Raw genomic sequence first — 24,711 nt, 5'->3', positions numbered from 1 at the left:
TTTTCTTCCTCTTCCAGCCAGCATAAGACAAAAAATCAAATTCAAAAATCGTATTAGGAAAAACTGGCGAAATACAAGAGACCCAAGGCTCAAAACGCAACTGAACGCTCTTCAACGTGACATCAGAAAGGACATTAGTAACTTCAAGACGCAACGCTGACGAAACTTCCTCAACTCTCTCGCAACTGAAGATAATTCTCTTTTTGGCATAGCAAAGAAATTTAAGAAACCCTTCAACCAACTTCTGCCACTTCATGGTACCAACGGAATGATTTATTCAGACGAATGTAAAGCTAACACCTTTGCAGATATACTAGAAGAAACGTTTACTCCCAATACTATCTTCTATAATTAAGACACAGTAACACGCCGAATAAATACTAATCCAGAAGTCAAACAACAAAAATCAGCGTTATATTTACCAAATTTTCACAGGACTAGTTTCGATGGTTTTACCGAACCACCATCTTCAGCTGCAAAACCGCAAATGAACCAGATAGGAAATAATGATTAGATAAGATAAGAAAGCCTGGACAAGAATAAGCAAGTGGCGCCATCTGTTGGTAAAACCAGTATTATTATTTAGTATTTATTCGGCGTGTTATTGTGTCTTAATTATAGAAGCCCCAAACAGGCTTATTTTTTGCTTTCTTTTTTGCACGTGGTGTGGCCGGCATTTTGTGATTGCATGACTTTCGGTAAGTACTTTTTTGCAATTTTCAAGTTATGTTTATATTTTGTATATTTGGATATTGTGCTTTGCTTGTCTGATTTCATGCATTTGGCTTACGTTTTGTTTTCTATTAATTTCAGTGAGGGATTTTTCTGCTGTTTTGTGTGTGCTTTATTATTGTTTAGTTAATTTAGTTTGATTTTCGGTATTGTTTATCATGCCTTCATCCGTTAATCGTTTCACTAAATTACGCCTGAAACGGCAAAAATTCCTGAATCATCTTGACTTTTTACTTAAATGTAAATGTAAAAAATTGATCCCAAATTTTATTCAAATCAAATCTAATCAAAAACCTTCGAGTCGCGTTTCAAGAATTCTGTTAAATTGCAAGCTTGCCTTACTTCGGTCCGTCATAAGGGATACACGTCAACAATTGTCCAAAATTGAACGTGAACTCTATAAGCTTCATCTGGAACTCGCTAAATCCTATCCAAAATTCACTGCCCTTGAACAAAAGTCTTGGTCTAGAACGGAGAATGCAGTTAACCGTCATAAAAACACCCTTGCAGTTAAATTCGAAAAACTTCTTTTACAATCTTCCAGTTCAAGTAGTTCAAAAAATCTTCCCATTGTAAACATCAAGCCAATAGTTAATATTTCTAATGTTAGTCTTTCAGAAGAACAAGAGAGAATTCTAAAATATAATTTTAACTTCTCACAAACCTGTAAACCCTCGATTCCAAAGATTTTGGCTCCTATCGAAAAAGCTTTCAAGTTCAGTAAAGTTTCAGATTCACAGAAAGAAATGATTAGGCATCTTATCGCTCATAATGTGAAATTCAATAATAAACCTTTGAAACCAAATCTAACTGCGAGAGAAAGAGCTACATTGCGTGAAATTCATTCTAACCCGGATATTATTATTTCAAAGGCCGACAAAGGTGGCCAGATAGTCGTCATGGATAGGAACACTTACATCGATGGTGTCACTAAACTCTTAAACGAAGGACCATATAATCCGATCCCTAAAGATCCTTCACCTTCGGACTTGTCAAAACTAAAAACTGCGATCAAATCTTCGCAAATCATTTCAGGCAACTTAAAACATTCACTTATCCCATCTGTTGCGAATTGTGCCAGATTATATGCTCTTCCCAAAATTCATAAAAGTGGTATTCCTTTCCGTCCTATTGTATCAAATTTAGGTACTGCCTCGTATCCATTAGCTAAATATTTAGTTTCTAGATTTTCAACTCTATTAGACAATAACATTTACACCATAAAAAATTCAATAGAGTTTGTAAAAAAAGTTAAAAACATTTCTCCTAGTAATTTACTCATGGTTTCTTTTGATGTAAAATCATTATTCACCAATGTCCCAGTGGAGGGTGCATTAAGATGTCTAGAAACCAGACTTCGCGAATTTCATTTCTCTTGCATCGAAATTGATGAGCTAATTTCTCTCACTCAACTCTGTTTGAAACAAACACATTTTGTTTTCCAAAATAAATATTACAAGCAAACTGAGGGATTAGACATGGGAAGCCCCCTCAGTCCCATCCTGGCTGATATCTACATGCATTATTATGAATCAAAATTGTTTGAAACTTTAAACTTCCCGGCATGGTTCCGCTACGTAGACGATACTTTTACTCTGTTTGAAGGTAATAAAGATGATTTAAATAAAGTTCTTTCAACAATGAATTCTATTGATCCTGCTATTCAGTTCACTTTTGAACTTGAGACTTGCAATTCTCTTCCGTTTCTCGACATTCTGGTCACACGTAACACATCCAACTTCAGTACTACGGTTTACCGTAAACCTTCATCGGTTTGCCTTCCACCACACTTTAAATCATGTCATCCGACTAAACAAAAGTTAGCTTCATTTTATTCCTATGTTTTCCGTGCTCTTCAAGTTTGCTCCTCCAAACTAGCCCTTGATGAAGAACTAAATTATTTAAAAGCAATAGCTATTCACAGGGGCTTTCCACCCAACATTATTAATCAAGCAGTTAAAAAATTCTCATCTCAACACACTAAAAGGCACACTCTTGTTTTAGGAGATTATAAAAATTCTGTTGTCATTCCCTTCTTTCCATCAATTAGCTATAAAGTTGCACATATTTTGCAGAAATTTAACTTTCGGGTTGTTTATTCTCCCATCAATAAAATTCCGAGTTCCATACTCAAGGACCCCATTCCGGATATGAATTCCTGGGGTATTTATAGGATTCCTTGCCAGTGTGGTTTAATTTACATTGGCCAAACTAAGAGAGCCTTAAAATTTCGCGTCAAGGAACATGAGGCATATGTTAGAAAAAAGGAAACACAGAAGTCTTCTGTTGCTCAACATTGTTGGTCCGAAAACCACACTTTCAGTTTTTCTGCTGCCAAAATTATTCAAAAAACATCTTCCATTGGAGAACTGGATTTTCTAGAGGCATTTCACATTCATAAAAATCTTTCTGTTCTAGTTAACGATCCTAATTCCAATCCAAATTTGCCTTCGGCCTTTAAAGAAATTATGTTTTAGTTCTGGTTTTACCAACAGATGGCGCCACTTGCTTATTCTTGTCCAGGCTTTCTTATCTTATCTAATCATTATTTCCTATTTGGTTCATTTGCGGTTTTGCAGCTGAGGATGGTGGTTCGGTAAAACCATCGAAACTAGTCCTGTGAAAATTTGGTAAATATAACGCTGATTTTTGTTGTTTGACTTCTGATTTAGTATTAGTTACTATCTTCTATGACAACAATCATGTCTCTAAAGTTAATGATACAGTTAATACCTTCTTAAAAATCCCATGTCTTTTGAACTTTACATTCCTTGCCACGCTTAAGCTGGTTGCCGATTATATTGGCTCCTTATAACCCAGAAAAGCTCCTGGTGTTGATGGTATTTCTACCAAAGCGTTGAAACATCTTCCTATCAATGCCATCACTTGTCTTACTAAGATAATCAACTCTATCATCAAATTCTCTTACTTTCCTAATATATGGAAACATGCCATCATCGTCGTCTTCCCAAAACCGCATCAAACTTTAACGTTTCCCCAGAACTACCGCCCAATCAGCCTTCTCAGTCAACTTTCTAAAATAGCTGAAAAAGTTATTCTTTATCATTTTAATCAAATTATTCCACAGAACTCCTACATTCCAGAAGAACAGGTTGGCTTCCGTCATCTTCACAGTACTAATCACCAGCTGCTTCGTGTCATCAACTATATTACTGACGGTTTTAATTGTAAGTTCCCTACCGGAGCCATTTTCCTTGATATTGCGAAAGCTTTTGATAGGGTATGGGACCGGGGACTTATATACAAACTTATCAAGTTAAACTTCCCCGATCATTGTATTAGACTTATTGCTTCATCTCCAAGACAGTATCTTTGCAGTGAAAATTGGCAGTTCTGTTTCTTCCACGAAAAAAATTTTCGCTGGAGTGCCTCAAGGATCTGTACTTTCTCCATATTTATATAACATTTACATTTACGATATTCCTAAGGACCCACAAATTACCATTGCTCTTTTCGTTGATGATACTGCAATTATGACCCAAGCTTCTACTGTTACTGATGTCTAGCTCCTTCTTCAGCATTACCTCAATCATCTAAAAAATTGGCTTACTCTTTGGAGGATTGCAGTTAATAACGAAAAATCAAAAGCAATAATTTTTCGCAAAGGCCAAACAAATTTCACTCCACCTAGACCTCTTCTGTTTGATGAAGAAATCGAATGGGTTGACGAGGTTAAATATATAGGAGTCATTCTTCATAAAAAATTGACTTTTTAGAAACATCTCAGGGAAACTGTGAAAAAAAAAATCAATATCACGCTTGCAACTGTGGTCCCGCTTCTTGGCAGAAGAAGTCATATGTCCGTTTCTAACAAACTCCTTTTATATAAATCTATACTTCGACCAGCATTACTCTATGCTAGTCCTGTCTGGGGACACGCAGCCCAAACTCACCTTCAACACATCCAAGTTCTTCAAAACAAAGCACTCAGAGAGATCATCAACGCGCCACGGTTCATTCCAAATTCATATATCCACCGTGATCTCAAAGTAGATACAATTCAAGATTATATTCAAAAACTTGCCAGAAATTTCTTCTATTCAGTTCTCACTCATCATAACAACTGCATCAACTCTCTTAGATGTTCTCCATTTCCCAGAGAAAAGCGCAAATATCCATCTCCACATTCTCCATCCTTAACATTTTTTACTTATACTAGATTCTTTGGTTCACTGATTTGGACCTTCGACCAGACACTCACCTTTTTCGTCGACTGATGGCGGCCACCTGACTTTTACTTTCGTCTTTTTGTTTTACTGATGTTCTTTACGTGATACAGCGCAAAAGGAGGCGCTGCTTTCTGAAACTTAAATTCACTATATGTTCTTAGTATACAGAAATGAAAGCATGCTAGGGCTTCGATTACGATATTGAGCGACTAATTCGCACGGAGAAAGATCCCGCACATACTCTGAAGAGCCAAAACATTATGATCACCTACTCAATAACGCGCTGCTCGACCTTTGGCACTCCCACACCATCACACTTATCTTCTCTAAATAATAAAATAACTATGTATATAACACCATTGTTTATAAGCTATAAAATACACATTGAATGGAAGCGAGCCATAGCTTGATGAAATACAGCTGCTCAATCATGTTATGTGTTATTAGTATTGTTTTCCTTCGGAAATTCTGAACATGCGCAAAAATACCCTTCATTGTAGTATAACCATTTAATAAAAGGCACGATTTTTATTGTTCTGTTCACATTAATACTTCGCTTAACACTGTACATAGTAAACTACAGAAGTGCATTATTTTTGAATTGCTGTATCATATCTTGAGAATTAGTTTAAGCTATCAAAATCTGTTATATCTATACGCGCGACCGAAGCAAAGTACCTTGTACAGGGGTTGGACAAAAATATGGAAACACCTTTAAAAAAAACATGTTTCTTTGCTTAATATGGTGTAGGAAACCCGTTGGCATCCAAAACAGCTTGCAGTCTTCTCGGAATGGATAAATACAGTTCCTGTATGTTTGCCAAGGGAATATTATACCATTCTTCCTGCAAAACGGTGGCAAGTTCAGATAACGATGTTGGCGGTGGATAACGAGAACGCACTTTCCGTTCCAATGTAGACCACAAAGGTTCGATAATATTCAGGTCTGGTGACTGTGGTGGCCAGGGGAGATGGGACAACTCATCCTCGTGCTCAGAAAACCAGTCCTGGACAATGTGAGCTGTGTGAACAGGGGCTTTGTCGTCTAGGAGGACACCATCACCATCGGGGAACAAAGTTTGTACCATGGGATGAACTTGATCGGCCAGAATGTTCACATAAGTCTTGGCAGTCATGTGCCCTGACACAGTTATCATGGGGCTGGCAGAGAACCACGATATGGCTGCCCAAACCATAACAGACCCCCCGCCATGTTTCACTCTTGGCAACAACAGTCTGTATTATAGGCTTGAGATGGCGTTCTCCAGACGTAAACTCGGCCAGAAGTGGGAAACAATGTGAAAGAAGACTCGTCAGACCATATTACTCACTTCCACTGCTCTATAGTCCAGGCTTTATGACTTAAACACCACCTTTTCCTGTTACGGGCATTAGCATCACTGATGAGTGGCTTCTCAATTGCAGCACGGCCAGCAATTTCCTGTTTATGAAGCTCCCTTCTAATTGTTTTGGTACTCACAGGGTTCGGTAACACAACATTCATTTCAGCAGTAACTTTTGCAGCTGTGGTCTTCTTATTTTTCGTCACAATTGCCCTTAATGATCGTCTGTCACGATCACTCAGGACACACTTTCGTCCGCGCTGTGATTTAGCAGATGATGTTTTTCCGCTTTTCAAATATGCGGAATAAATCTTCGATACAATACCTCTTGAAACACTAAACACCTCGGCTACCTTGCTTACGGAAGCACCTACCATACGTGCTCCAACAATTTGCCCACGTTCGAAGTCTGTTAACTCTGACATAATGCAATGACAACTTCACATAACAGTACTCCGACAACAACTGAACTGTTTAGCACATTTACAAAGTTGTATAGGTGGCATCAGTAGTCAAAACCGCCAGCGCCGCCTACATATTTCATTAAAATCAATCTTTCTTTTCAAACATGCATTTCACAAGGTGTTTCCATATTTTTGTCCATCCACTGTAAATGTACAATGTACAGAATAAAGTAGAGTTCAGTATTATTTTGTTAAATGTTTTTGGACTTACTGTGAATAATTTATCGATTAAACTCTACCAGATTTATATGTATTACATGAATATCACATATTTCTATCTATTTATATGAACAGTGTTCTATCTATATTTTGAACTCCCGCCCCGTTCAATAAAGAAAATTGCGGGGAGATAATTTTAAAAAATCCTGTGCCGAAATTGATCAGACATCCGCTCAGCATATGCAGCCTTAAGGTTGAGAGCATTAACAGTGTTTGGTGTTACCCTTAGTTTCGCATAACTGCAATAGTTTTTGGAATCTATTATAGGAGAACTACTGTCTTTGAAAGAAGTATTATTTGTTTACATTAAAAACATGAATGTATTAAAAATTATTCTATGTTAAAAACAAAACACAAATAAATTCATAAATACTTTATTTATTAAAATGTTTTAAATAAGCAAGAATGATCACTGTAAATTGAACCAAACATTTAAAATATAAATGCCTTTAATGAAATGAAATTTCATTTTAATGCCTAATAAATTAATTTACACGAATGTAATTTATTTATATAAATATTTATTCACAGTCATATAAACTGTAAGCGTTTCTCACATGATGGCACGAATAGTTTATTACAGTATATTAGTTTTGATCGAATACATAAAAAATGACTTCATTCAGTAAAGGCATTTATTCACATCGAAATATAAATCTGCTCAAAATGGTGCAATAAATAATGAACTCTTATGAGGAAAACAATTTGTAATGTATGTGTAACTATAGCATAAGTTAATAAAACGTTCTTACATATTTAAAAGCTTTTTTTAACATATCTATTTGGTCAATCGTATAATATTCACAAAAAATTACATTCATCTACAGTCACTTAAAAGTTTCACAACTAACAGACACAATAACAAAAACGCGCGAAATTTCGCAACAATGAAGGAATGATTAACAAGTGGAAACACTGAACAAAGGTAAGACATCAGATTCAGTAAATAAATTAAGATTTCAGTGCAACTTTGAACTTTTTCTCATTCTACATTTAAGGCTTCAGGTCTAGAATGAAATTCGTCCTACATTCGAAATTAATGAGTAGTTCATGTTTGTGATAATATGCATGTAGTCAAGTAATTATTAACCACAGCATGAAAACTTTGGGTCACGCAAGGTCGATTTTCATAACGTAACACAAGTTTTAGAAATAAAAGTGAGGTTCTAACTATTTTAAGTTTAAATACGCAACTTATATAAAAGTATTCAGTACTAACATTTTTTATGTTAATTTTGAGCCATTTTTTAACCTTACAGATTATGGATAATAGTCTCGTAACATCTAATAGCAGAAAATATAATTTTCATTTTGCATTTCTTTCTGGCCGATGATGATTGGTGATTTTTTGTGTAGTTTTGCAATATTAAATAAAGACATAATTACATGAAATATAATATTTGCATGAAAGGGCATATTTCTTATAGTAAGAAAGGAAATCTTTTGAATGTATTAGGAGCACATTTTTTGTGTGTGAGTATGGTATTTTTCTTAATTACATTTCATAATAAATTATACATATACAACATTAAAAGATTCCTCTTCTAGAATGATGACCCAACTGCTGACTGTACCATTCTCGTATAGCTTTTTTATCGCTGGAGGGACTATCATCCCGTAAATGTTCATGAGAATGACTACGAGACATACCGCCATGCTTATCCCGCTTAGCAGGACGAGCATATAGCGCAGCAACATCATTAACAGTAATTTCACTTGCTTCCCTGAAACCTTCAATGGTCCCTCTGCCGTTACCACGGATGGCTGGATGGTCCAGTGTTTCCTGGCGAGTTACAGGTGAATGTGGTCGCTCGAAGCCGCAGGGGAATCCTGAACTTTTGCCATCATAGCGCAAATTTTCCCAAGCCCTCTTGTAAAACTTATGAAGTCCATGTTCTCCACTGCCACTGCTATCGTAAGTAGTAATGGTTGTAGTGTCCAGAGACCGGCGAGATGTTCTCTGGCTTCGAGTCCTGAAGAGAAGCATCCTGGAGTGAGTGGTTAGGCCTAGTGAACCCTGAAATGTTAGTGAACGCGTGGTATTAAGAGGGGCAGAGGCGCTGGGGTTCTCGATAACAGCGAATCCGCCACCAAAAGAAAATAATTTAGTGTTCTGTTAACAGAGGCGCTGGTGGTTAGGATAAGCTAAAAGCAGTGCCTCTGCGGTAAAGGAGTTGGATCAAATCACAAAAACTTACAAATAGAGCGGAAATAGAGCCTAGAAATGTTTTCTCAATGCATAAGGGACTATAAAATTGAGGCTTTTAGACTGAAGAGTTTATGGAATAATATTAACTGCCTATGCATAAGAACCTAAGTTAACCTGTTCATTAAGTTACATTAAGAACATAACCTGTTCATTAAGTTAAACATATTCAAATAAAAAGTGCACAACCATTTGCTTGGTACATATGAGTGCTACAGTTAAAAGCTGAATATATAAAGTTGTTATGCACAAATATGATTAAATGCAATGAAAATAACTAAATATTACGGTTTTTTTGGAATTTAAAGGACTTTTATCATGATTTCTGCATTTTTTAAGTCATGGGAAGTAACGTTTCATTAGGTTTATTGGATTCAGCATTTCAACAGAAGAACTGGTACGTAAATTTATTACATGGCACATTATTATCCTAAGTTATTAAACCGAATGAAAAATATATTTTAAATATTATATTTCAGGTATACATTATAAATTAAAACAATATCTAAGTATTTTGTTGACTGTTAAAGTCATTCCTCGCTTATGTTTTCGTGTAGCTTTACATTCAAGCCATGAAAGCCAACGCCGTCTCCACAACAATATTGTCACCAACTAATTCCATATAAACTGTTTGATAATAAAACGAAGCTGAAATCTACGTCTTCATTTAATTATACTTTATTCAATGGCGGCGGGGAATACAAGGGACACAGAACTTGTTAGAAGCATAAATAATGTGGATGAAATAATTAAAACTCAAGATTTTATTCTTACTCCGTATCCTAAGAAAGACGTTCATTCAGAAATAAAAGCACGTTTAGTTCATGCTTAATCAATTTTTAAATTAATGCAACTTAAAATTACTTTATAAAAGTATTAATGATGACTGCAGGTATAAAAGTTAGTTATAGGTTAGCATTAATAAAGAAGTAAAGTTAGAGAAAATAATACTGAATTGAACAAAAAGTCAAGATTTGGTAAACTTAGAATATAGTACGCATTTTTAGAATTAATAATTTAAGCGCTTGTAATACGCATATTTGCCTCTCTTGGTGTTATATCACAGCACATGTTTATTTTACTTTCTTCATCAGAATACATATTCTTCTACAATTGTTAAAACAACTTACCGTCGGACAAAGATGAGGATAAGCGTTACTGTTATTGCCAGCAAGATAAAGCCTCCAAACACTCCTAATGCAATTATACCACCTAAGATGTAAATGTAAATAAAAGTAAATTACGGAACATTCATTATAACAAATAAAAAACTGCAGTTATGAAAAGTACTTTTCAGTTTAAAAAACTCAGATTTATAAAGAAAATATCATACCCATGTTCAACTTCGCCTGAGCACTATTCAAAGATTTTCCATCGTGCTTATGGCCATATTTAACATTTTTGTCATTCCTCTGGAAGATGCTGTTATCATTTCCTTGATTATCGTTTGCTGTAATAATTGGGGTGTCTTGTGTTGTCTTCTGCGTACTTACAGAGGCTGTAGTAATTGGTGTGTACCGAGATACTGATGATGAAGATGATGGCACAATTTCAGAGGACTGTCGTTGAGTCGGATATAAATGTGGAGGTATTCTGTTTGGTGCTTCTTCATAATTTTGTATTCTGTTGCTGGGAGATTCTTCAAGATAATTAAACGAGTCTTCTAAATCATCTGCAGGTATTATTTCCAGTGGAGGAGGTGTCCATGCAGGTCGAAACTTATCTGAGGCATTATTGATTGGCCATGTACTGGTGCTTAAAGTGTGAATGGAAGGTATAACTCGAGAAGGTTGAAGTGTTTCGTTTGAAATCTTCGTGCCATAGAGTGTATCTTCTGTATATGATGGATAACCGCTGCCTGGAATATATGTTACCACAGAAGGTGTAGCAGATGGCTTAAAATCTACTATTTGTGATGGTTCAGGGGTACTGCTGTATGAGGAAGAAGGAGATGCGAACGATGGGAAAACTTGTCGTACATCAGATACAGGCACATTTTCTTCTGTATTAGTATAGAATGTTGAAGTTTTACTATCTGTTTTTGCTGGAAAGAAATTTTTATAAATTGATATTTATATTAAAACAAATGAATAAAATAATTCGTTATTTCTAAAATCATTGACAAATCTTCTCAGTAGTATGAAACTGATAACAAAGTACACTCATAAATTTGGTAATAAGAACAAGAACACAAAAGTAATAATCAGCAAAGGAGTGTTTATCCTGATTGCTTTGTTTTCTGAGATTTAACGTCTTATGGAAAAGCAAAAGTGTAATAAGGAGATATGAAGTTAAATCGTTGCGCTAAGTTTCATCATCAGAATCGCATCTCAACCGTATTTATACACAGTTGAAAATCCAGTTTAAGGAATACTACTGTTAGTTTTAAAGTCGCATACTTACAGATAGATGCATTTTGAAATGCAATTGCCTAATAAATATAAATATAAATGTTATTTTATATACTCAAACCTCTCTCTCTTGGTATATATATATATATGGTCTGCATAGCGAACACACTTATAATGCATTTGCAAATATAGTAAGCGAAGTTTTGGGTCCCCAATTTCCTACATGTGTAATGTTGCTTACAAATGTAATATTGATGAAGTGATTAGCACATCAGGCTGACAATAGAATGTTATTTTATTCAGCTACAGAGATGCTTAAAATACATGAAAATTGGTAACACAGCTCTTATCTCCACAGTGAATTGAGTTATAATAATTCATGGTATAGTGAAAAAAAATTTTGCCCTGTTTATTTTCCTATTCTTATATTATTACATTACAAGGTTATGACGAGCCTTCAAATGTGTGAAAATTGGATAGAACGAATTTTATCGATGACTTCGTCTCTTTTTTTTCCTTTATTTATTTTTTGAAGTTCTGCAAGCTCTGTCTTCACAATTAACCAGCTTCTTTTAAAATCATCCGACTTTAGGCTGTTGTGAATAGTTATAAATATTTTAACTATTATTCTATCTCCCTCATCTTTTTTTATGTTTTGAACAAGTCTGCATTTTGTTGCAACACCCAGTTCTTAGAAGACTATGACACACAATAAGCATATAGTGTGAAGTAGGAATGCGTTTTCATGGCACGCTAGGCAGAACAAGTCGGTGATGAAATGATCTTCCTTTCCAATATTTTCAGATGTCAAAAGCCTCTTATTTTTATTTAACTCTTCCCTTGGGTTTTAAAGAGGAGAGTAATAAAAACGATGATTTATCTATCACGATGGCTAGATAAAAATGACATCTCAACAATTCCAGAATGTAGCTAACAGCTTTTCCAGACATGTTATGACGATATTATTGCACATAAAAATTCTAGTAGCGTAGTTATTGCAACAGAAATTAAATGGGAAAATGTTAATGTTCAAGATTCTTAGACTGATATTAATGAACAAGTTGAAGAAATAGGATACATGGAAAGTTACTGCGGAGGCTAAAACAGCGATGCACGTTATTGATTAATTTTTTAACCACGAAAACAGCAGAATCGAGTGTGATCGATTCTGTGAAAACTGCAGATTCTATAAAAACAGCAATTCTGCTAAAACTGCAGATTCTGCGAAACTTTTACAAAACTACAGAATCGTGAGTCATTTCAAAATTATGAATAAAATGTTCTTAATACTTGTATCACACAAGCAGAAGATTGTAGATTATTTTTGAACTCAGACGTTAAGAAAAATTTTTAAATAAATTCCCCAACTTTTCTTCTTATTCATCTTTAATCAATTTATACATTTTTTATGCACAGCATAATAATAAATGTGCGTTTTAGAGAAACAGATGTATTTTGAGTGAAGTGTTTTATCCATAACGTGTGCGTTAAATAATTCATCGTCCTCAACTATTATTCAGTGAAAAAGTAAAATAGCAAAAACCACTAAATAACTGCACATAATTATAGTTATAAATAAGGATTAATATGTTTCTTCAGCCTATTGAAAATATGTTATACATCATTGCTCTTCATAGACGATAGTTATAGACGTGTCGTAGTTCCCAAAAACGCTACATTTTAATGTTGACGTTTACAGGCAGAAGTAGAGGACAAATCTCCGATTCGAATCGATCCTCTGCAAGCCAGTTGCTTATGTCGCCAGAAAAAGATGGAAGGTTGTACTAATGCTGGTGCCAGTATGGAAAGATTTTGGTTCTTATAGGTTCAAAAATAACTAAGATGTGTAGTCTCATTGCGTATGTGTTTTGCATTGACCATCTAATAAACTTAGGGGACAAACAGTAGTTTGAATATGCGTTACTTTAAAATCTTTTCACTGTCTGGTACAAGGTCTATTACTTTCGAGGGAAATATGATGCGTTTGGAAATATGACTACCCATTCTTTAAAAACGGGTACATTCAAACAGCATATATCCAGGTATGTGTTTTCCAGTTATTCGTCTAAAGTCAATCATAACTTCCTGTTTGAACTTTTAATGTTCAAATTTGGAGTAATTCAACATCAATATCAATAAAGAGGTGTATATAGGGAACTATAACCTTAACTGAGTAAGCGCCATCTAGATGAGCGCGCGGTTAGACGAGAGCTAAACGATAGTGAGCAAAAAGAGGCGTGCAAAATGTTTTGACAATTAATTCTTATTAGTTTTCTTTTCATGTTAATGTAAATAAATAAAGCCTAGTTTAACAATAACTTCGTGAGTTTTAGTGATGCTTACCTGCAATTAGACGAGAGCTGAACGATAGTGAGCCACAGACACGTGCAAAATGTTTTGACGATTAATTCTTTTCATTTTAATGTAAATAAATAAAGCCTAGTTTAACAATAACTGAGTTGTAGTGAATATTGATGTATCGATATTGATATCATAAAAATGAAAAAATGAATATATTTTCGGAACAAGAAGAATTTAACAATGAATTGTAAATAAAAGACAAATCAAAGGGGAAAAAAAGCAAAGGTGAAACAAAGTGTTTCTTGTAATATCTCATCTAATGTTTTGTTCTACAAACAATTTAACAGGACAGTCCCGCTTTTTAACTACTCATGGTTGACAAAGTGAGGGATGCTTAGATTTTTGAAGTTATCGACTGGTATACACATGAGTAGCCAGAACTTTCCCAGCAACTAGCTATTAATGAATGACTACATACCTATGCATACAGGTGGCTCACCATCCCAGTATCCACTAGCTACACATGTTATAGTATCTTTTCCCTTCATAACAAAATCCTCGTCACAATAATATCTTGTCACAGTTCCAAACACTGTTGTATTGGACGACATTACGAAGTGGCCATTTGCAATCGCAGGAGGTTGACGGCAATAAAACGCTGTAAGGATAAAAATAAATTTTAATTCCTGTTTGTGTAGTTGAAAATATTTTCAAAAACAATAAAGTCAGTGTGTTAGAAAATGGAATTATGATTAAAATTAAAATCAGAAAAATTGAATCTCAGCTGTATAAACTTTTTTTTAGCTCATACATAAATATTATACTTTTAACTCTAGACTTGATTTTCTCACTGCAAATTTAATGCAAAAGAAATTGCGCATTCTTGAAGCATGCAGCTCAATTCTTTATGCAGAAACTTCAGATTTACCAAGGTCACTGTATTGCAGAGTTTACTTTTTCCGACCACAAATTTCTCTTCAAGGTGAACCCCTGAGTTTGGGACCTCACTTGACTTAGTCAGTCTGCTCCAAACCAGCTATTCCCTATTCTTTTAACTAACGGAAGCGGAAATTGTAAAAGTATTTAAAAAAGTGTTGATCAAAACTTAAATTCTTTATATTCAGACAAGCTACAAGTATTTCAACATTAAACTTGAATTAAGTTATAAGGTATTTCTCCCACTTCCCTAGCGTGCCTTCGTGGTGTAACGGTAGCACGCTGGGTCGGTATTCCAGAGGTCCGTGGTTCGATTCCCGGCGAAGGCGGTTGCATATTTTTCATCTTTTCTGCTTCCAATTAACCTAATGACTCTACAAAGTAACAAAAATACCGAGGATAATTTAAAATTTAAGGGAACAATTTCATAATGCACAAGATCTCCTTTTCACAGGACCTTCTTTGCTCACCATCGTTATGCAAATGGTAGTGCTTTATTTACTGATAGACAGATTCAGAAGTTCGTTATTTTCTTTTCGATCAAGAGAAGGGAAGGTCAAATAATTTTTTTAATATGTAATGTGTCCAACAACACAGCGCAGTGCTTGCTAAGATACTGAATTGTGAAATATTGTCGAATTATTCGCATCTATAGTTATACTTTTTTTCCCTCGCTGAGAACGAATACTATTCTTTTTAAATCATATACACATGAAAATAGTTTTGCGGAAAGTAGTACCGTAGAAAGAATCTGAGGACACTGACAGTGATTTTGGTGTGAACCCTTAAATATGATATAAGAAAATCGATTTGATAACTTTATATGCATATTTGTTCAAAATTTTAAAAATGTCCGATATCAAAGCAAAATTTATATTGTAAAAAAGTTCTGAATTTTTGCGAGAATAATTTTTCTACTTATTAAGTATTTTAACTTGGGTATATTTTTTTATTTGTTATGTACTTTGCATATCAAAAAAGAACTGGCGCCCGAGTCAAGCTCCTTGAGATTTTATTAAAAAAGAAGCTCAGCCTTAGTAATTTGCATCGGAACCCGGTTACCGATTCTTACCAGTCCTTATCGGTTACTGTTACCATCCTCATCAGTGTCAATAAATGCCGGGTATTTGTCTAATAAAGACTTCATTTTTCTTTTTCTTTGACGTTTTACTTGTCATTCCCTCTTTTTAGTTTTCAGTAAATTTAGATATGGTACTGCATCTTTTAAAATTTTGCGATGTGGTATTCCAATAATCCTCATCTTTAAAATATATAACACCAAATGGTCGTATTTTCAGTTTTAAACTCATCTATTCGCTTGCAAGCAGCTATCCAGAGATGTAGTATTTGTTTGTATTCAAGAAACCTAATATAACTTAATCTTTTTTTATTTAATCCTTGCATGATGATTATTACATGTAGCTATCAGACATTCACTAGATAGCATTGTTAATTATCTTTAATTTAGCTTTTATTTATATATATAATTAATATATGTACTTCCACATAAAACATTTTTAGAATTTAAACAACAGAATACGATGAAGAATTTTATAAGAATTATTTTATCACTGATAGTTGGGAAGGTTTCGTTATAATCCTAACATCTTCTTTGAAGATAAGGAATTGCAGTTATTAAAATATTAAGTTAAATACAAAAAACTCCATGTTTGCAGAATTTGTGGAAATATTCTAGAACAAGTTTAAACACTTTAATCATTTTCAATGCTTCTGACCTTTTTTTACACATATATATATAAAAAAAAAAAAGTCAAAATGAGGTTACAGGCAACAACAAAACTAAAAGTGCCTGTTTTGGCGATTAATACTTCCGTATTCGGTAAAATAGCGCTCATTATTAAATTGGAAAGGGCACCATGAAAATAATAATTACAAATATCTAAGTAAATTTTGTATCTAAAGGTATGAAACATTTTATTTTTAATTAATTACAAAATGATGAATATTTTTCTAATTGAAATTTTTATTTTACGAAAGCTATGCAAGAAGTTAGATTTTTAATACTTGCAGATCTTTCTCACCGACAAACAGCTTTGAAACTGTTTTCATAAAATTCTCTGCATTAGTTTGATAAACTTTGCACTTTAAAATACAAGTATATAAGATGCATGTTTAAGGAAACAAAACCTATAACCACATTTTCCAAACATCCTATATGTCTATTACGTATGGGTATTTATCTTTGCTAGGAATTAATATGTTACGTACCATGTTACTTTATGAAGAGAAGAAATGTTAACTATGTTAAGTATAATAATAAGTCTACAAAAATTGACAATACGCCAAATTCTACACTTCACATTTTGTAACCACATTAATTTCTTCCTGTTCAAACTTAAACTGCGTTTATGAATTGATTTTATAATATTTACTCTGATACGCGTCTTAATAGTTACCATATTTAATTTTTGCTTTAGACTGAATCCATAAAAACACTGCCATTTTAGCTTGAAATCTTTTTATATTGTAAGAAACCTTGAATGAGTGTCAAAAAGCATAAAATGAAATATTATTCTAAGTTTAGTAATTTAATACATCTTTTACCATAAAATGAAAATTTTAGTCTTTCAGTGAAAAAGTGTTAATTAGCTATATCGAATCACTTTTTTTCTGTGAAAATCTGTTTGTTCTCGGGAGCTGAAAAAATTCCATCATCATGCTCAGTTAGCACCTAACATAAAAAATATTGCAAATTTGCTACTGACGCTTTAATTTTTTTTTTTTTTCTTCTTTTTGAAAGACAAGAAAACACAGAAAATTATTTATCGTAATTAATTCCGATGGAAAATGAAACTGATATCCTCATTTTCCTATTTATCACAACGTCATAACTGGCAAAAACAAAGTATAGTTTATTTATTAGAAAACTTACGATCACATCGCGGGGGAGGTCCGTTCCACTTCTCGTCGACATCGCATACAAGTGTACCTCGTCCAACCAGAACATGGCCTTCGTCACAGGTATATTGTACGGTGCTAAGATAATGTCGTGTACCGTTGAGCAGTTTGTAGCTACCATGAGCTATTTGTGCAGGTGAGCCACATTCCAAATCTAAAATTTTAGGAAACACATTAATGAAGAATATGTGTCGTGGAAAAAAAATTAATACAGAATCCTCATTCTTCAGAAATATTTGTCTCAATTCCTTTACACTCTAGCTACAGGTATAATGTAGATCTTTTTCCTATAGAGTTTTGACATTTGGATTAAAATACCAATCTGAAATACCAAAAATCTAATAATTCGGATTATTTCAAAATATTTTCAGTGAAAAAGCATCGCATTAGAGTTTACATTTTGATATTAGCCAAACAGCCGAGAAGTGATTCAAATGCACGACTAGAATGTAACTTGTAAAAACTCCGCAAGGCCTGTTTCTTTATAGTAAAAGTTAATATTTTTGGACAATAATTTATGATACTAAAAGCATTACACACAGTGTTAAAATATCAGGAAACTGAATGGGTTCTTTTCAGGTATAAAACAGCAAACAGAAATATGCACGTGATAACAGTTTCGAAGAACAGGCGCATTTTATGTTGCGACAATTTTTGAGTAAACTGTCTCCTAATTTAGAAGGATTACTAATACTAAATGATAATATCAAATACTGTCAAAACTACTAAAACTTCGAGACAATCCAGTAACTGAATTATTCATAATTCATCTATTAGGCATAAATCCCGATAGGTACTTTTTTTTGTCGAATTCTACAAAATGAGTTAAGTGAAGAAAAATAAATTCATAACTGTTAAGTACATTCGATATCATTCAAAATTCAAGTTTTTATGTAAATTTCAAAAAGAATTTTAGTATTACTTGTTAAGAAAGAAGTCTGATGCACAAATGATTTGGATACATCATGTCAGAAAGTTAAAGGTTACTTATGGTTTATGCAAATCATCCCGTCAAGGTTTCGTTGTTAAGTCGTCGGAAAGAATTGCTAGGGAAAAGGGTTATTTGGTTTAAAAGAAAACTTTTATTGTTAAAAATAAAACCACGAAGAGTGATGAAAATGGAAATTGTACCAAATATACTTCACTTACATTGTTTCACTTCACTTACAAGTATTTCGGTAAAATTTTGAAACGTCTATAAAACAACAACGGCAAATACTAAGTGGTTATGCAGCAGTTTACATGAAACTTAGTTCTCGTGTTATTCATAAATTACCAGTATCTACAGATAAAATGTCATTCAATTCACTTACTGAAATGTTTCCTCGAGGAAACATACCAAAACATAATACTTACATCGGCACTTCGGTGGAAATTCGCTAAATATGCCAGATGCTAAGCAAGTTCTAATGTTGGGTCCAACTAGTAAATGTCCTGGGTTGCATCTATACTCGATAACAGAGCTTATATCAAAATTCCTTGCAATTATCGTAGAGTTGGCTGGCCTTTCTGGTTTACCACATGTAGCAGGCTCTAAAATAAAGAATTATTGTATTTAAAATTTTATGTTTTACTCTTTTCCTCAGTTTGAAAGAGAAAACTATTTATTTTAATAGCGATATTTGTCTAATCAATTTATAATGTATTTTCTCCATCCTTCCGCGTGCCTTCGAAGTGTGACTGGGTAGCAAGTCCGATGCGCAGTCGGGAGGTGCGGGGTTCGAATTCCAGCCAGGGCATTGCGGATTTCTTCGATTTCCTTGCTTCGAAAAATTCTAAAATGACTACAAGTGACGTCCACCAGAATTTGGCGACTGGGTCCCTTCATCCCTAGTTACCCTTTAAAAGAGGGGCGCATATAAGGTACTTTTTCCCTCCTTTCCGCTTGCCTTCGTGGTGTAACTGGATAGCACGTCTGCAGCATATTCGGGAGGTCTAAAATTCGAATCTCGGCAAGATCACTGCACATTCTTCAGTTCCTAAATCGATGAAACTTAAGGCCTCAACAAATTTAAAACAGCAAAAGGCATCCATTATCCTTAAAATACATTTTTCATTTAGGTCTATGACAATGCTAAATATCTAAACTTAACAAAGAGACAACGGATCTCCAGACAATTGACAAAGGGGACTAAGACAACAAGGATAAATATTTTCTTCCCTCTCAAATATTCCCTGGGGTGTACATACTGACTTAGTACTTAAGTTTGGCAGTAGCCTTCTGGGGGAACAAAAATACGAGCCTGAGGAAGATCGTTTCATTACGGTCAGATCCTGGAGATTGGCGTAAGTCCTAGAGTCAATGGCACCAGTAGCTTGGTAGGGCGTCTGTGCTGGGTAATGTCTTAGGTGACGGACTGCCCGCGTAATATTGGAAGGCGCATTATTGACGACCAGTCAGATTTCCAGGCGAATAAGTCATGCCTCACATGTAGCGCCGAGAAGAGGAAGTGTTAACGTGGCCTTCGTTTTTCTCGAAGGCTACGGTGGTATTCCCTGGGCCCGGCTCAAAATTGCGGTAAGGGAGAAATTAAAAAGAGCGTATGAACCCGGTGTGGAACTCAAGGGCTAGGCATGTGGATTTATATCTTAGGTAATTTTCGGTTGGACCCTTTGCCTGATATGGGGGATTTTACCTCGGACTCCTACATGTGTAGTTGCATGAGCACGTATAAAATTTGTTGTTGCCCTCTCAAACTGCGAATTTGACCAATCTCAACTGTCTTACATTGATTTCGAAATGTCCAGAAATCGGCCTTCTATTGAAGAAAATATAAATCGACTCACTCTTTTATTAGTGTCCCTTTTATTCATTGAAACTATAATGAAAACACCTTCAAAGACACATTTTAGCTTTACTTTTTATTTTTGCTGCTGAAAAATTAATTTTACAATAATTTCGATTAGTGGTTGTGAGGAAAATGTATAAACGATTCTAAATAATATTAGCTGTCAGTAATTAATTTTATAAACAAACTGCTCCTCCATGAAATGACTTAAAACAAATAATTAAATAATTAATTAACTAGAGAACAACAAGAGCTAGTTACAAAAAACAAAAATTCAATGTTTTATCAAATATTTTCTTCAATACTCTATACCAGGGTTTCTTAAACTGTGGGTCGCGTTTAGCAGTTTTGATATTTTACAATTACAAAATATTTTTACACAATGTATCTGAAAATAGATGAAGATAAGACAAATCAGACAAAGAAAAAAAAAAAGAAAAAAAAGAAAACGTTTCGGCGCATTCTTTTTATAATACACTCATGTTCATAAATTAAGGATAATGCAAAATCAGGCAAAGGAAGAGTTAGAAGCAAAACAAATTTGACTTATTTGTAAAGCTTATTTATTAAACAAAAGGTAAAGAGCAAAGAAAAGGTGCTATATGTTTGATATTATTAAAAAAATTAGCGATTTTTCCTCCCTGGAGCAAATTACAAAAAACACCTATTTACAAAAAACTAATATTACATGGTTGGTATGATTGTTAATACATTGTATGTCTCCCAGACGATGCAATACAGTTCGTGCAACGCCTAGGCATGCTGAGTATCAAATTATCCATCTGATCTTGGGGGATATTACACCACTCAAAAAGCAATGCTCTCCGAAGTTCCGGTAGACATGTAGGAGGAGGTTGACGGGCTGCAACTCGTCGGCCAAGCATGTCCCACACGTGCTCTACTGGATTCAAGTCCGGTGAGAATGCTGGCCAGTCCATACGGGTGATATACTCCGATTGAAGGCATTCGCTTACGATGTTTGTACGGTGAGGACGGGCGTTGTCATCCATAAACACAAATTGTGCGCCCATGGCGCCCCGAAACAAACGTACATGTTGTTCCAGAATGACGTCCCGATAGATTTGGCTTGTCATGATTCCAATTTGAACATGCAGGTCAGTTCTGGAACCCAGAATAATTCCATCTCACGCGAGCACTCCTGCACCACCGTAACGGTGTCGTTCAATGATGTTTTCTGGGTGGTAGCGGGTACCTGGAGCTCTCCATATGAAAATCCGGCGAGAAACAGACTGCAAGCTAAACCTGGACTCGTCGGAAAACATCACACAAGCCCACTGTTGCGGTGCCCACAATGCAGGCTCTCTACTCCAGGCTAACCGCAGGAGACAGTGAGTTGCAGTAAGTGGAACGCATCTGACAGGTCTACGAGCATATAGACCAATCTGCCCTAAGCGTCTGTACACGGTCTGCCTTGAAATTGTCGTACCAGTGGCTGAAGAGAGCTGACGAGACAGGTTTGAGGCTGTGCTCCGCCTGTTTCTTTTGGCAGTAACTGCCAAATACCAGTCCTCATTCGGCGTTGTAACTCTGGGGCGACCTGTGCTGTAACGTCTACTCACATTACCATAATCTTGGAATCGTTGCCAAAGCCTGGAGATGACACTCTGGGCAATTAAAAGTTCGTCTGATACTTCTAGTTGGGTACGCCCACATTCCAGACGGCCGATAATTCTACCACGTAATCAATCATCCAAATACGTCCTTTGTGTCATAACTATTCGGTTATTGCACTGAAATGCTTATAAAGGGCTTGCGAACAATTTTACTTCTTTGCCTGTATTCCTTATATATCACTCTCTTACACTCTCGTCATTGTGACATACCATCGGTGTCATCTGGTTACTTCCTAAAATTTGCATATGATTCTTGAAGATGTGTGTAGTGATTTTACAGGTGATATATTTATTTTAAAATTCGATTTCCGCGTGACTCCGAATTATCCTTAATTTATGGACATGAGTGTATATAATATAAACGTTCATTTTCCTTTCTTTACATGTGAAGCTATCATTTCGTCTGTTACTTATTTAAAATTTTCCCATCGTTCTATGTCTTAAAAGACCTAAAAGTGCAATAGTATATTACAGTACAAGTGAAAAAATTGACAGTTTCACTCACGCATGTGTCGGATTTGCACAATACTTATGGGGTCCCACAAAATTTTTGTAAATATTATGGGGTTCTGGGGTTCGCGAAAAAATCTCAGTGTTAAAAGGGGATTACGACTGGAAAAATTTCTGCTCTATACCATTCAAATTGCAAGTTTAAAATAAAACATTACGCAGAAAGTAGGTGAGAGTTTTATAATATGGACATCAGAAATTATTTAATCATCTCCTGAAACTATCTACACATGAATAGTGAAGCTACTCGCTTTTTTAAATTACGTGTAAGATTGTTTACGTTCTTGTGTACGCATATATAACATTTAAATATTATTAATACATACACCAATTTTAGAAGAGCAAGAAAGTAGTTATAGATGTCAGTCATGCGAGAATTCAAAGCAGTTATGCATGACTGTACTCGCCACGCACTCATTTTAATATAATTAAGATCTTTAAAAAACTTTTTAATTCAATTAAGTTTCGTTTGTTCGAGAAAACTTGGTACTTTAAAGAAGAAGAGGAGAAAGGTTTTTGTAATGCAGCTCTTTATCTCAATTTTGTTTTTCCAACAAACTTCCATAAATGAATGTGGTAATATATGTTAATAGAGAAATATTACTAAAGACAGCAGTCTTCACGAGAAGAAATATTATTAGAAATAACAATTTTCGGGAAAAGCAGACGTAATGTCTACCCTGAAGAGAAATATCTCTGTTTAGGTGAGCTTTTTACAGGGAAAGAGGCATATAGTAGTGAATTACTGAAAAACTGTATATGTACTCCTATTTGTAAAAACATTACTTTTTTCTCACGTCTTTACTATAAGAAATGAATAAACGCAATCGCAAATTAGAAGAAAATAATTAATGAAATTTCAGATAACACTCATTCTAATCGGTCGGTCAAAAGTCGGTATCGTCATCGAAAGTCGTTTCAATGTAGGCTACCAAAATTGTAAGATTCTCGTATATCTACGGGGCACTTTTTACTGCATTGGTTTTTTCATATTTTATTTAAATGACATAATTCGTATACTAACTATGTACATCAGATAAAAAAATTTAACTTTTGGAAGTGCAAATAGATACAGACACTTTTTTTTCCTTTGCACAGGATGTAGAGACAATTAGGTTTTTCAGTTGCAAAAATAAATAAATAAATAAATTGAAATAAATAAAATAAAAATTAAATTAAAACATGGAAAATTAACAATGTTTCGCAGAGAATCGAGCTACAGATCTAATGCCAAATGGATATGCTAACGACTTCACTAAACGGATATGCAAGATTTGACTGATATATTTCATTACAAAAGAAAAACAACAGGTTAAGTAACAGATGTTAATCCTATTGAAACATGTTAAGCAGTTTCTAAATATCTTCAGAGAATGTTAACGGAAACAATTTGATATCATATACAAAAGTTACATACATGTAACTTCACTACGAAATATGTATAAACGCATCTAGAAACTTACTATGCTGGCATATGAAATTCAAATTTAAATTGCAGTTTGTTTCAGACCATAGCCATCCTTTGGAGCCATCAAATCTCGAGCAATTTTCTTTTGTTCCAGGAACATTCCAAAAGGACACAGTCACATCTTGTCCTATTTTAAGCAAAGGAAATTCCATGTAAAAAATTCTCTAATGTTGATACAAAACAAAATCGTTAATAGCGGCTTTTGATTTGAATCAAAAGCACGAATAAAAAATTAGGAATGTTTAGTCTGTTAATATTTAATTTTTGCTTTTCATGAGATATCAATTTCCAATATACCATTCAGTGTTACAAGCAGCACTGTAAGGAAAAAGATTAGATAAACAATTTATTTTCTTCGCGGGCCAAACTGAGTAAATGTTCAAAGCATTTACCTGCTTTAGACCTCAAGCCTTGCTATATGATACATTTTTCAAACTTACCTTTATTCTGTTCCTCATATCGTAAGATGTATACGATTAGTTTAGAATTAAAGTACTTACCCCATATGAAAAAGACAGATTTTTCATTCCCGCCACCATTGCTGTACGAGACTAGCATGTTAAGTTACGATTTAAATGCATGAAATTGAAATTTATTATACAAAACTTATGCAAATATTACAACGCAATTATGATTGCAAAATCACATG

General features: G+C 34.5%; 1 protein-coding gene across 3 annotated transcripts in view; it reads right to left on the bottom strand.

Moving 5' to 3' along the window:
• Nucleotides 1–7,306: 7,306 nt before the first annotated feature.
• The window catches only part of LOC118203539 (seizure 6-like protein 2), an 80,047-nt gene continuing 62,642 nt past the window's right edge, over nucleotides 7,307–24,711 (bottom strand). Inside the window, exons 7-13 of one of the 3 annotated variants that reach the window (XM_035375823.2) lie at nucleotides 24,058–24,189; nucleotides 19,018–19,194; nucleotides 17,636–17,815; nucleotides 14,285–14,464; nucleotides 10,488–11,198; nucleotides 10,285–10,366; nucleotides 7,307–8,921 (exon numbers count right to left, since the gene is read on the bottom strand). In XM_035375823.2, the coding sequence (XP_035231714.1) occupies nucleotides 8,477–8,921; nucleotides 10,285–10,366; nucleotides 10,488–11,198; nucleotides 14,285–14,464; nucleotides 17,636–17,815; nucleotides 19,018–19,194; nucleotides 24,058–24,189 (1,907 nt within the window). In that variant the 3' untranslated portion in view covers nucleotides 7,307–8,476. Of the gene's footprint in view, nucleotides 8,966–10,284; nucleotides 10,367–10,487; nucleotides 11,199–14,284; nucleotides 14,465–17,635; nucleotides 17,816–19,017; nucleotides 19,195–24,057; nucleotides 24,190–24,711 lie in introns of all 3 variants that reach the window. The other 2 variants (XM_035375824.2, XM_085808755.1) reach the window with 2 other exon arrangements.

This window comes from Stegodyphus dumicola, chromosome X2 (genome assembly GCF_044657685.1).
Source record: "Stegodyphus dumicola isolate Sdum_Otavi_A_Nest chromosome X2, ASM4465768v1".
Lineage (NCBI taxonomy): Eukaryota > Metazoa > Arthropoda > Arachnida > Araneae > Eresidae > Stegodyphus > Stegodyphus dumicola.
Note: the sequence above shows the minus strand (reverse complement) of the source record. Positions and strands in the feature narration are given on the sequence as shown.